The sequence below is a fragment of the Stigmatopora argus genome, chromosome 2 (genome assembly GCF_051989625.1).
Source record: "Stigmatopora argus isolate UIUO_Sarg chromosome 2, RoL_Sarg_1.0, whole genome shotgun sequence".
Taxonomy (NCBI): Eukaryota; Metazoa; Chordata; class Actinopteri; order Syngnathiformes; family Syngnathidae; genus Stigmatopora; species Stigmatopora argus.
Window position 1 is genome coordinate 20,819,989 of NC_135388.1, and position 14,588 is coordinate 20,834,576.

The 14,588-nt window shown below is 40.0% G+C and overlaps 1 protein-coding gene across 1 annotated transcript; it reads left to right on the plus strand.

Annotated features, from left to right (window-relative positions):
* The first annotated feature begins 5,550 nt into the window (after positions 1-5,550).
* Positions 5,551-12,004, plus strand: gabarapl2 (GABA(A) receptor-associated protein like 2). The gene is made up of 4 exons (XM_077592171.1): positions 5,551-5,785; positions 7,826-7,881; positions 7,966-8,138; positions 11,505-12,004. The coding sequence occupies exons 1-4, from the start codon at positions 5,752-5,754 to the stop codon at positions 11,593-11,595; spliced, it is 354 nt and encodes a 117-aa protein (XP_077448297.1). The 5' UTR covers positions 5,551-5,751; the 3' UTR covers positions 11,596-12,004.
* Positions 12,005-14,588: the final 2,584 nt, after the last annotated feature.

Genomic DNA, 14,588 nt, shown 5'->3' on the forward strand with positions numbered 1-14,588 from the left:
GTTTTGGTGGTATTATACACATGCCCAGTCACCACCAACCAACTTCTATTTTGTAAATCTTAATTTTCTTGAATTCTGTTCTGAATCATTGACCAAACCTCATTTAATTCACAGTAAAGGTGGCTGTGTAACTCCCACTGTTTTTTTTCACATTACAGTCATACCTCTACTTACGAAATTAATTGGTTCCAGAACTTTTTTCATAACTTGGATTTTTCATAAGTTGAGCAGTACTTTAGATGTAGATTCTGTAGTTTGTTCCTCGGTCCTAAAAAAAAAAAACTATCAACTAAACCCTTTGAAAGTGATCCAAGTGTCCCACTTCTGTATAAAAGATGTAAGAAACAGACAAAAATGAAATAAAATTATTTATTAATGTATTAAAATGAATAACATGCATGCAAAAACATGTTCTATTTGTGCAGTAGTAGTACAGTGCAGTAAGGAGGAAGCTAACGTTAGCACATGAACACATGCATATAAACAACTTCAAATTATGACTTAAAAACAACTTAGACTGACCGGACGTTTGGTCGCCGGACGTTTGGTCGCCCGGACGTTTGGTCGCCGGACGTTTGGTCGCCGGGGTGAATATAATTTTGAGAGCTGGTTTCAACAGTAGATATTTAGATATTAAACTCTTTCATGAATATAATTTTGAGAGCTGGTTTCAACAGTAAACTCTCTGTCATGTTGTCAAACGTCCGGCGACCAAACGTCCGGGCGACCAAACGTCCGGGCGACCAAACGTCCGGCGACCAAACGTCTGAGTACCCGTTGTTCAGGACAAAGAGGCCAAGGAGTGGTTGCTTTTATTGCTTCCTCGTGGTTTTGTAGCATAGCAATGTTAGTAGGTAGGTTAAGTTTTGCCTTGTAATATCAGTAAACTGCATGTCATTTTCTTAAAATAAACCAGAGTATTGGATTGGATAACTTTATTCATCCCGTATTCGGGAAATTTCATTGTGACAGTAGCAAGAAAAGGCATAGTTATAAGTTAGACAGTACAGTCAAAGGCCACAGAACAACAAAGCAAAAAGCACAAAGTACAAAGCAAATCAAAGTCAATGGGATCATTAAGGATCACCAAATCATTAAGACAGAAAAGCAGCAAAAACACAAAACGAGCTACGAGTTTCGGTAGCAAAAACGGATAGACTCAAAAAGACGTAAAGTTGGACAAAAACTGGAACCACACACAGGAAGTCTTCCACGAGATGGGGAACTTCTGCAGACTGTGACTGAGGTAGAGAATATGCAGAGTCACTCTTCCAAGCTTATCCGCACAGTTCCTCAGTAGTCTGGAGCTGAAGAAAACAGCAGCAGGGCAGAACTCCTCGACTCCGTTGCTGGTAAGTGCCGACAGCTCTTCCATCTTATCCCACGATGGAATGGTTGGTCAGAAGCGTTGCCTCTCCTCCCGGCACTTTTGTCCAGCTTCGAAACTCTGGCGGCACCGAGGTCTTGCTCCTGCTGCGTATTGTAACAGCTAGTCCCGTGTGTGTGACAGCGTAGGCATGGCTGAATGGTTCCAAAAAAAGAAGTAGCCGAAAGAACCCAGGCTAACAGAATAAGGAAAGTTGTAAAAACATAAAAGTATAAAGTACAAAGTAAAGTAAAAAGGGATGTATTAAGAAATATTAAAATGTAATTAAAAAAAAGATAGAAGGGCTGTAAAACACGAAAAACATAAGAGTGTACAGAGCTACTCCCACTGGCTCCCTCGTGAACGGCGCCATCTTGGAAAAACCCAGAGAAAACGCACGCAGGCCAGGGAAGAACATGCAAACTCCACACAGGTGGACGTAACCTGGATTTGAACCCAGGACCCCAGAGCTGTGAGGCCGACGCGCTAACCACTTGCCCCACCAGGCTGCCCGGTGTGGAATATACCTACTTAATTTAATTCTGAATTCTGAGACAGAAATATTGTATTGCATTGTGAAAGGCAGCTTGGTGACCAACTGGTTAGCGCGTTGGCCTCACTGTTCTGGGATCAAGGGTTTGATTCCAGGTGGGGTCCTTACTGTGTGCATGTTCTCCTCGAGGTTGCGTGGGATTCCTCCCACATCCCAAAAACATGCATGCTAGGCTGGTTGAACACTAAAATTGCTCCTAGGTATGAGTGTGAGAGTGAATGATTGTGTGTCTCTTTGTGGCCTGTGATAGTTGGATGGGATAGGCTCTAGCATCCCCCGCAACCTTTGTGAAGATGGTATGTAAAATGAATGTATTGTAAAATCCAAAACATGCCATGATATCACATAACATCGCTGGTATTAATTCATGAACTCTGCCTGGGCGACAGCTTTAAGTGGTGTCTCTTACCCATTAAGGACTTAAGGCAGGGCTTGGAAAATATTAATTTTTGTGTCCGAAATATATTTGTCTTGCAAAATAAATATATTTTAATTTTAGCCCCAGAAAATACATATATTTAAATTTTCCCTGTGGAAAACAATAATTGAAAATTATTGCAATATATTTTTAAATCCAGTTTTTAATATTTTGCAAATTTACAAAAGAAAATTGATGTGTAACTCGTTAAGTTTCAAGGAAATTTATCACATTTGGCTACCTTTATAATTGAGTTCTGACATTGAGGGGGCGCACCGTCTAGAACTTGCTCTGGGGCGCAAAATTCCTCGGTACGCCACTGTAAGGAATTGATCAAAATATATTTCAATAATTGGGCGAAAATTATATTGGCGCTTAGCATGAATAAATTGTTATTATTTTTTGATGGGAAAAATAGATTTAAACACCAAAAATTACATTTTGATGACCCCTGGGAATACAACCCCAAAGTTCCCATCTGAAATCAAGAAGGAAATTGCATTTTTTGGCTTTGCGGTTGTAGATTTATATAAAAAAATAGAAAACTACGGGGAACCTTCCGAAGGAGCATTGGATGATATGATACGAGACGAACTCGCAATCCCAGATGGAGAAATGCGAGCAATGTGCGTGCAGGCGTGTTTTTTGCACGCTTGCATTTGTGAATTTCTCGCACGCTGCGGAAAAGGGCCGAGGAAAATTATTGGAAATAATTTTGTTTGGGCAATCAATAATTGATCATTTGTTAGCATAAACATACATATATTTACATTGTGAAAGCCCATTTGAAAATATATTTATGGCAATATACTGCAATAATTTTCCACCAATTATTTATTGCCGACCCCTGGGGATTCATTCATTTTCTGAATCGTCTACCCTCAAAGGGTCATGGGGGGTCCTGGATCTTATCCCAGCTAACTTCAGGTGCCAGGTGGGAAAAACACTGAATCGGTGGCCAGCCAATCGCAGTGCAGACTACTTATTTCTCCCTACCAAACGATGCAAAGAGCCACAGTATATACAAAATATGATAAAAAGCAAAGAGCCACATTCGTCTTGGACGGGAGCCACATGCGGCTCAAGAGCACCGTGTTCACGTGATCCCATTGACTTTGATTTGCTTTGTACTTTGTGCTTTTTGCTTTTGCTTTGTTGTTCTGCGGCCTTTGACTGTACTGTCTAACTTATAACCAGTGGCGGGCCGTCAGGGCCTTCAAGGCCTTCTCTGCTGGCCTAAGAAATATCTGAATCATATTATATTTTGTCCATCAATACGTACTTATTATTCCAAATGGTCTGTTAGCTTCCTTTCATTGCTTTTCCCCCTGGTTGCACTGCTTCCAGATGTGTGTTTTCATATTGAAGCATTTAACCAATCACATTTCAGCCATTATTTGTTGCCAGATCAGATCTGCCTCAAAGCCTGCACAATCAGTTCTTGCGGGCTCTGCTGCATTAAACTAGACCGTTGCTTTTAACCAATCAGATTTCGAGTTGGCAACCCCACAATGATTTTTCATAGGCGTTAGCATTTTGCTGGCTGGGACATGTCATTGCTTTCACAAACTATGATTGGCCAGTAGGCGGGCCAAAGCAGTACCGAGGCAGCCGAGATCGCAAACTCCACCCACTATGGCCGACAGAAGCAAAAACAAATAGATTCTGTTTGCTCACAAAGCTATTTTCTAGACGGACTTTTTCAGGAAAAAAATGGACATCATTAAGAAAGGGCGGTCAATTCCGAAGCTAGCAAGCCTGTTACAGCCGGCAAAATGGTGTGTGGGGCACTTTCAGCGCGCTAACTTAGCTCCACAAGCAAATAGTATATTGTTGTGTTGATTTAATGCCATTTTCAAAACGGACTATGCCGGAAATATGACAGGACAGGCTCGACTTTCATCATTAGCTTCGATGGCGATAGGAAAGAAGGAAGAAAGAAAGGAGGATGGATATTGTGTAAAAAGGATTTTTGGTGAGTAAAATTACAAATATGGCTATATTCCTAAATAATATTTCAATTGTGGGCCAAGTTCTGATATCTGAAAAGCTCCAGTGTTTGTATTTAAGCTCCAGTGTTAGTATTTAATCACAAAATGCTGCTAGGAAGTGGATTTTACCCCAGTTTAATTTTTGGCGTTTTACCATTGACGTCCATCGCTGTCTTTTCCCGGGAAAAATCACCCACCTGGCCTGGTTGTAATGTCTCAAAAGCTCCAGTATATGTATTAAATCAATAAATGATGCTAGGAAGTGGATTTTACCTAATTTTAGTATTTTAGTGCATTTTTTGTCATTTCACGTATGGACGTATCGACGTTCATCGCTGTCTTTTTACTGGGGAAATGATACTCCGGGCCCGGTTCTGATGTCTAAAAAGCTCCAGTATTTGTATTTAATGAATAAATGCTGTTTTCGGCTGGATTTTACCCAATTTTCGGGCAATGTTTGCCCGTACGCCATTGACGTTCATCGCTGTCTTTTCCCGGGAAAATCACCCCCTGGCCTGGTTTTAATGTCTGAAAAGCTCCAGTATTTGTATTTAATCATGAAATGCTGCTAGGAAGTGGATTTTACCCCATTTTTGTGCATTAATTTATTGATTATTTTTTATGTGTCGCAGCTGTAGCTGCAGTAGAGGTTTTATAGCAATAAAATAGTTTTTGAGGGTTGGATTGATACGTTGAAGGCGCTACCAGAAAATGCACCGCCCGCCACTGCTTATAACTATGCCTTTTCTTGCTACTGTCACAATGAAATTTCCCGAATACGGGATGACTAAAATTATCCAATCCAATAAAAGACAACTGGTACACGAAAACTTTTTGGGGGTAAAAGTATTCATTTACACTGCGACAACGGGCTTTTGAGCACACTGAAAACTGCTTTGGTTATGCTCTAAATTCTCCATATTTTAGCAATAGCAACAGCAAACTATGTTTAAATAAGTTAATAAAACTCATTAAAGTATACACGATATAATGATGACGTAGTTGCTTTAGACCAGAGATGCGGGGATTGATGACATAATTCACGCCAAACGTATTTGTTGCATGCAAAGTATCAAGATTTCAGTATAAAATGGAAAAATAAATAAAATAGTTAGATTTAGACTATCAAGTGGCAAATCTTTCACGCAATTTTGCCTCCCCCACCTGATTTTTGGGCCAAATGAAACAATCCGTCATGACGTCAGATATAAATCGGCTTCTGGTTGGCTGAGAGCGAGGAGGCGGTGCTTGTTGTTGTTTTGCTGAAGTGTTGACTTTAAAGACCCGAGGAGCTGCCTAACGTCCATTTTCCCTTACAATTTCAGCAATACTGACCGACAAAAGATCACTTTCTGTTCGATCTAACATCGGGTGACTTTTACAATCATCTGTAGCAAGCCAAGAGAGCCCGAAAACGGCAACCATGAAATGGATGTTCAAAGAGGATCATTCTCTGGGTAAGGGAAGGAAGGAGGGAGGTGTCCGTATTATGACAAAAGACAAGTGCAACCATAATGTCATTTCAGGTGGATTAGTAAATCATAAATTAGATACCGTGAACAATTGGAACAAATATTTGGATCACGGGTTTCATGAACCATTTAAAAGGACGCAGGCTGAACAAATGGCCTGTCCTCAAACGAATCATCTATCTTGGGGGCCTTAGTAATTTTAGCTTCCCCCATTCGACGGGACCTTCATTACGTTTTTAATCCATAAAATAATATCTAATGACCATTATATATTTCCATCCATGACGTTTTGAGCTTGTAAGTGTGATGAAAGCGTCGTGTTTCTTTGCCAAACGTACAAGGCAGATTTAAGTAAGTCCTGTTGTACTTGTTTGGCTAATGCCGGACGGGAGCCTGCCAAAAGCCTTTACTTTTCCATTATTAACAAAGGTGTATCGAATTTTTGCTTTTCGAATGAGCACTCAAAATAGCCGGCCTTGTGCATCCCCCATTAAGTGAAGTCTAGTGTTGTTATCGAGAAAGAGATGGTTGTTTTGGGAGAACCTTAAGAGGCCTACAGGGGGTGGCCTTTAGAATTTTGCATAATTTGCCGTATTTTCTCGCAAATAAGCTGTATTTGTAACTCAAAAAAAATATGACTGAATCATGTGTAGGGTTTATATGCGCACAAGACTCGCTATACTCTTTTTCACTAGTAGATGTCGGCAAATTAACATTTACTATTTGTGGTTATTTTCTGTTTTGGAGGAAGAAAACAACCATTACTGGATGAATTACTAACTTCCTTATGATATTGACCATAATAATGTGCTTTTGATTCATACAGTATCTCAGAAATACCACGTGTGGTAGATTTTCCCTTCAAAATTAACAAATTTGTACTACCCTATTAAAACCATGAAATGGAGGTGAAAATTGTGAATCAGGGGGCGGCTTAAACGTGAGAAATTGAAAAATTCAATGATTTTAAGGCAATTTTAAGAGTGTGGTGTATATGCCTGTAAATACGGTAGTATATTTTTGCCAGTGACGTAATAGTTTGGCTGTCACTGTAAAGTGATCATAAAAAATCCCTCTGATCCTTAGTTGATTATTGGTATAACCGCAAAGTCTTTTGACTTCTATTAGAAATATTTCCGGTTAAAATGTAGTATCGAGGCCTGGCGGTGCGAGTGGTATATGCCATTGTTGCCGATACACGTCCAATTTCGTTAAACCGGGAAGCTTGGCTCTAAATCGGCAAGTTTCAGTGCCAGTGACGACACAAGACATACAATCTTATCTCATCTCATTTTCTGAACCGCCTTATCCTCATTAGGGTCGCGGGGGGTGCTGGAGCCTATCCCAGCTGATTCCAGGCCAGAGGCAGGGGACACCCTGGATCGGTGGTCAGCCGATCGCTGGGCACAAGGAGACGGACAACCATGCACACTCACACTCGTACCTTGGAGCAATTTAAAGTGTCCAATCAGCCCACCATGCATGTTTTTGGAATGTGGGAGGAAACCCACGCAGAACATGCAAACTCCAGACAGGTGGACGTGACCTGGATTTGAACCGAAGGACCCCAGAGCTGTGAGGCCGACGCGCTAACCGCTCGTGCCACTGGGCCGTCCTGACATACAATCTATTTTCAAAATATAAAAAATATGTCAGATCTCTTAAGACTGTCGATGGCGTCCAATGAGTTAAGTGCTCTGTAAGAGTTCTTTTATTTATAAGTCACAGTATCATGACTACATTGCCCACAATCCCGTTGTTGTAGCATAGAAAGTCTTGTCTTACATAATAGTAAATGACTTTGTTGTTTGTTTCCAAACGATTGAAGAAGATAAATGTCTACCAAAAATGTACTCCATAATTAATACCAAGCACAAAGCAAGATGGAGAATTTTCTCGTAACAACCTACCATGGTCATTTACCATTTTTTTCTGATTATCAGTGTTCTTCACTACATTGCAATCCACTAAAAACCTGTTTAATTTTTAAATTACTAAATAACGCAGATGTTTTATCTTCTGTAGAACATCGATGCATAGAATCAGCCAAAATCCGCAACAAGTACCCTGACAGGGTCCCGGTGAGTGAAGCTTTTCTTTACTGTCCCAAGTTTTGTTTTCATTTTTAATGAACTTTGCTTTTTTGTAAACTGACTTTGCCTTAGGTCATTGTGGAGAAGGTTTCTGGTTCCCAGATAGTTGACATTGACAAGAGGAAGTACCTGGTGCCCTCTGACATCACAGTGGCTCAGTTCATGTGGATCATCAGGAAACGCATACAACTGCCCTCAGAGAAGGCCATTTTCTTGTTTGTAGACAAGACGGTGCCCCAGTCAAGGTCAGATTTATGATACTCAACAGATCTGGTAGTTTTGTTTCTGTATCACTAAGATAAAAATAGTAGTATGTTGCGTGAATTGAATGCACTTCTAGTCTTAATGTAAAAAAAAAATGTAGAAAGGGGCCCTATGATAATACCTTCATTAACAAGTACTGCCAATTTATATTCGGAAAACATTTTTCTTTTTCATCTTTCTCCATCTTTAATGAAATTAACGTATTTATTCGAGTATAACACGCACCCGTGTATAACGCACACCCATAATTTGTGACCAAAAATTGGTATAATTTTTTTTCTTCAGTTTTTCTCAGCTCCCACCAAGGATTGCACCAGTACTGGTAACTGGCAAATTCTGAACACATGTCGCAATGACAAAAAATTCATTCACAACATATGGTACGGAAACCTAGTAAAACAAACTACTACCAATATGAACACAATTCTCAAATATAATTTACAATTTTAAATCATTAAAGTCTAATTCATCATCAAAATATTTTAAAAAATTCAAAGTCTAATTCATCATCATCAGATTCACCAAACAATTGATTCCATTCTTCTTGAGCGATGATCGAGCTCCCTGGGTGGACTCGTTTCACTGGAGCCACTTTTTTTAAATTTTACCCCTATTACCCTATAAACTTGCCGAAGGCTATTTAGAGAGGGCTGGCATTTGTAAAAGAAGGTAGATTATCACCATCTGGCGGATAAAGACAGGTTTTACATCTCCCATTTATACATAACGGCTGCGGAGGGGTCTTTTTCACTGGCGGAGGGCAATGTTTCACCGGGATTCGTGTAAACTTTGCTTCAGGTTTTTGTGCGTGATGCTCGAATAAATACGGTAACATAACTTTTGTCATAATTTGCTGTAAGTGGCACCCTTGCCCTTTTGGCTGCATTGAAAGCACCTGTTATAATTATCGATCGGCCGATATATCAGGCCGTTATTTGGCAATTTGATGTACGTAGATCGGTATCGGACCTTTTTTTATCCGACCAGCCGATATAAAGATTTCAATTTAAAACTGGGTTATTTCAGTTCAGATGCAGCCACCCCTTTCTCTTCATTTCACTTCTCAAATATCACTGTGTTTGTCTGTTATGATATATTTAGCTGAAATTGCTAATGCAAGCAATCAATGATTTACAAAGGAAAATCATACATATCACTGTATGTACGTGTGTGTACATGTATACATGTATATATGTATACATATATACATGTATACATTGGATTGGATTGGATAACTTTATTCATCCCGTATTCGGGAAATTTCATTGTGACAGTAGCAAGAAAAGGCATAGTTATAAGTTGGACAGTACAGTCGCAAAGGCTGCAGAACAACAAAGCAAAAGCAAAACCACAAATTACAAAGCAAATCAAAGTCAATGGGATCATTAAGAATCACCAAATCAAATCATTAAGACAGAAAAGCAGCAAAATCAAAACGAGCAAGAGTGGACGGAGCTACCGCCACCGGCTGACACCTGAACGGCGCCATCTTGGTTTCGGTAGCAAAAACGGATAGACTCAAAAAGACGTAAAGTTGGACAAAAACTGGAACCACACACAGGAAGTCTTCCACGAGATGGGGAACTTCTGCAGACTGTGACCGAGGTAGAGAATATGCAGAGTCACTCTTCCAAGCTTATCCCCACAGTTCCTCAGTAGTCTGGAGCTGAAGAAAACAGCAGCACGGCAGAACTCCTCAACTCCGTTGCTGGTAAGCGCCGACAGCTCTTCCATCTTATCCCACGATGGAATGGTTGGTCAGAAGCGTTGCCTCTTCTCCCGGCACTTTTGTCCGGCGGCACCGAGGTGTTGCTCCTTCTGCTGCGTATTGTAACAGCTAGTCCCATGTGTGTGACAGCGTGGGCATGGCTGAATGGTTCCAAAATAGAAGTAGCCGAAAGAAGCCAGGCTAACAGAACAAGGAAAGTTGTAAAAACATTAAAGTAAAAAGTATAAAGTACAAAGTAAAGTAAAAAGGAATGTATTAAGAAATATTAAAATGCAATTTAAAAAAAGATAGAAGGGCTGTAAAACACGGAAAACATAAGTGTACAGAGCTACTGCCACTGGCTCCCGCGTGAACGGCGCCATCTTGGCATGATATATGTGTGTGTATGTGTGTATATATATATATATATATATATATATATATATATATATATATATATAGTGGTACCTCGTCACACGATCGCTCGTCATACAAAATTCTCGTCTTATGACGGAAATTTCGATTGAATAATTCGCCCGTCATGCGATCAAAATTTCGTGATGCGACCAAGCCAGGTGGCCATGGCACTGTCTTTTTTGCATATCTTTCGTGTATAACAATATTTACGAGCACCGGATGAGTTATTCAGACCAGGAAACGCACAACGCGCATGCGCGGGGAAAAGAGGGCTTTCTGGGTAATGAAGTATACTCGTGCACACAACGCCGACAGGCAATGTCACTCTTTCTCAGAATGAAACTTCATTACCCACAATCAAGCTGAGCTGTTGCATTTCCTGTTATTTTTATTATCTAATACGAGGAGTATTATATTACTTCTTGTTCGCTGCTCCTAAGAACATCAGCTGCACTGGCTCGCAATTCTCTTTGTAATATTTCTGGTCGCAACTCTCTCTCTCATAGGCGCCGTTCAAAGCGGTTGCAACCAGAGCCATTTCAACGAGGGAGTTGCGAGCCGGTCTTTATGAGCAGCGGAGCGATCGCTAAAATGTACTACAAGACTATTTCTCGTTGGCAAGTGGTCGTGGGTTATCCTATTGTGAGGACATTTGTGTGCATCATTTTGGGAATATTTTGAAGGCAATACAACAGCAAACAGTCCATCGATAGCAAATGTGAGGGCGGAGGCGTGGCAAACCGCCAACCCGGAAAACGAAGGTAACAAAAGATAACAACAAAATTAGAATTCAGTTTTGTGTAAAGTTACATTAAACGTATGTTTGAGTGTCTGTATATATTAATCCAAGTTAATTTAAATTTGTTTGTTCTGTTTACGAGTGCGTTGTCGTGGGGAAAAAAAGAACCCCCCCCCCCACGCCCCCAAACGTCTCTGTCTCCCGTCGGCGAAATCTGCCCAATTTTAGTTAGATTAAACACATTTTATTACTATTAAACCACTAGTTATGTGTTACTTTGTTAATAGATGGCGAATTAGAAGAAATACAACATTTTTTTCCAATCCAATATCCTGTTTTTGGTGTTTTTTCAGAGAGTTGGAACGAATTAATGTGTTTCCCATTCATTTCAATGGGAAACGTCCGCTCGAGTTACGAGAATCTCGTCATATATATATAAATAAACTGGTCTGTTTTGATTCTGGGTTCTCCCTCATGTTTCAGCATCACAATGGGACAGCTGTATGAAAAGGAGAAAGACGAAGATGGCTTTTTATACGTGGCATACAGTGGCGAAAACACCTTTGGCTTGTAAAAGAAGACATGATTTGAAGCCAACCTTACCTGCTGACATCTAATCATAGCCCTCACCTGGCCCCTGGAGTAAGCCTTGAGAAACCCCAGTGAAAACACCACAGAAAGATGGACTGACTACCTGCTCACTAGCCTGGATGAAACAAATAGGTTTGCCGGTTGCTTATTTTTGGCTCATGTTTCATCAGTTCATCAAAGTTTCATATATTTAGTTGTGTACCGTCTGGTAGCTTTTGCTTGTTTTCACTCATGTGATTTGAAGTTTATGCCCAACTTGTACGTGTAAATGACTCACATTTGGTTTTGCTTTTGTCTTTGAAGACTATTTATGAAATTGGAGTATTTTAATTTAATTATTTGGAGGTAAGGTAGCTGGATGACCTAACCAATAAAAATGATATATAAACTGCTCCCTTTTGTTTTTCCTTTGCATAAATATGATCCAGCTATAGCATGCCAAGCCATGTACAAAACAGCATCTATATATAAATCACATCTCCAAATGCAAAATCAATCTCCTCAAAACTATTCTTGACAAGAAAGTAGAACAAGCAGTCATTACGAGTCTTGCTATTTGCTGTTTAGACGTAATTATCTGCATTGGGGCGTTTGGTTTTTTCGTCAATATGGTGCTTTCAACATTTTGGGTTGGCTGACCTCTGCTCTAGATCAGTGTCTCCCAACCAGTGTGCTGCAGATGCTCAGGTGTGCTGCGGGAAATTACAAAAAGTCATAAATTGTAATAATTCAAGAGAGAAATTTCAATATTAAGAGATTAAAATCTAACTATTACGAGGTTAAAATTGAAATATGAAATCACAGATTGTACCATAACAAGATTGAAATCGTAATATGAGATTGAAGTCATTTTGTTGCTTAGTTTTATGTAAAGTAAACCGGAAGCTCTTTGGGTTTCGGGGCTACAACTTTTGTCGACCTTAAGTCTGCGTGAGCACAAAACAGCTCTTTTCGTAATGTTAGTTGGCTGAAGTAATATTGGGAGGGGAAAAAGTCGTAATATTACGAGATTTAAATCATTTTTGTTTTTTTTACGGTACGTGAACCGGGCATCAACTTTTGGCGACGTAAAGTCTCTGTGAGCACATTACTTTTTGCATAATATTGGGAGAAAAAGTCAAAAAGGTTCAAATAAAATAAAACGATGGATTAATTATTGCAACACAGTCAAACTGAAAGCTGTTCGGGGTCCGTGGACATTAACTTTGATGACGTTAGATCGGTGTGAAAAAGATAGATTTTGGAATATTTTTGGGGGGGAGGGGTATTTAATTCCTGTCAATAAAACTTTGATGAGAACTATTTTATAATTTTAATATAGGCAACATAGTTTTAAATGAGATTTTCAGCTAGTGGTGTGCCTTGAGATTTTTTTCAATGCAAAAGATAGATTTTGGAATAATCTTTGGGGGTGAGGGGAAGGTATTTAATTACTGTCATTAAAACTTTGATGAGAAGCAGGCCCAGATAGGAGAGGGAAGGGGATAAAAAGCATTTGTAATGATGTGCTAAGCTTTATTAGATGATTATATCGGGTGAATACCAAATAGCAAATATCAAATTTACCATAAATGTCAACAGTCAAATGCAATCATAGAAAGTTGGAGTTGTTGTTTTTTAAAACAGGTTCTATATAAAGCATAATAAAACTGATATTGTCAAAGCTGGGTTGCCTCGACAATAATCTTCATACAGAGGAAGCAGCAAAACACGTGGTAGTTTTTAGCTCCCGGCCGAATGGAGGTTATCTGGACAGGAGGCCCCATCTCGATGGCTCTCAAAATGGTCGCTGCTCGGTCCGCTTCCTTTGTTCTTGGCTAGCCCCCTTGGCTAGCCCCCACCCTTCCTAAGAAGGGGTCAGCGCTCGGACAGAGCCAAGCGTCCACCTCGAGGTCTCCCATCCAGATACGCCGTTCACTCGGTCGAGGATGGTATTTAATAGAAGTTAGGCGGAGACAAACTTTAGGCGAGCACACAAAAGGGGTGGGTTATATACAAAGTGATGACAGGCCTTGGCCTGTAGGTGTCAGTAAAAATTCTATTCTAGTAACTAAATTCATAGAAGTGCAGAAAGGTGCAAGATTAAATATAAGAATACAGTTCATATTTCACATTTCCCCCCTGTTGTAACTTGAAAGAATTTTCATTAAACATATCAATTTGTATCCCTCCCCTCCAGGTTCTAGAATACAAATATCATTGACAGTTACTCAACAGGGTATGGAAAATAACAAAATCACATGTCAAAGCAGAGGCGAGAAATGATGTAATCAGTGGTAAAAATTCCTCTACGTCCCTCTTAATGAGCGAACCCAATATTTAAATCAAGACAAACACATTTGCATAGAGGACTCGTCACACTTCGAAAGAATGCGATAATCTCCAGTATGGTCTGTCATGCGGTGATACTGTGTCACTATAAGCTACTAGCGTGTGCTGGATTGTGCTTTGAATCATAACTTTCATACAGGGGATTACACACATAGAAAAAATACAGAACAGTAGCAAAAACCGCAAGGTTGCAATTTTAAACAGAATTGAGAATCATGACCCGGTTATTAACCACGACCACAATGATACACCTACGGCTGAATGATCCTGGGCCATGGTGTTGACTAGGGCCTTTATTTCAGCTACGGCACGAGTAATGTACTGGTTTCATCTGGGATGAAGGTGCAGCAGTGTTCTCCCATCATGGCACACACATCTCCATCTTTGGCTGTTATCAGATCCAGGACTATTGGTCCTGCAACTTCCCTAAAGGCTTTTAAATCATCTGCTATACCCTGTAGGGCCTTGACAGTTTGGTTAATGAACACTCATGTAACAGCTCAATGTCTTTACACATGATTTTCTGGGGGGGGGGGTGGACCACAACCTTTGGTCAACAGGAACATCATCGCCCCAGATTGAATCACGTGGTTTGAATTGCACTGATTTTGATATCTTACTGTTATGTTCACTCTCCTTAAAAGG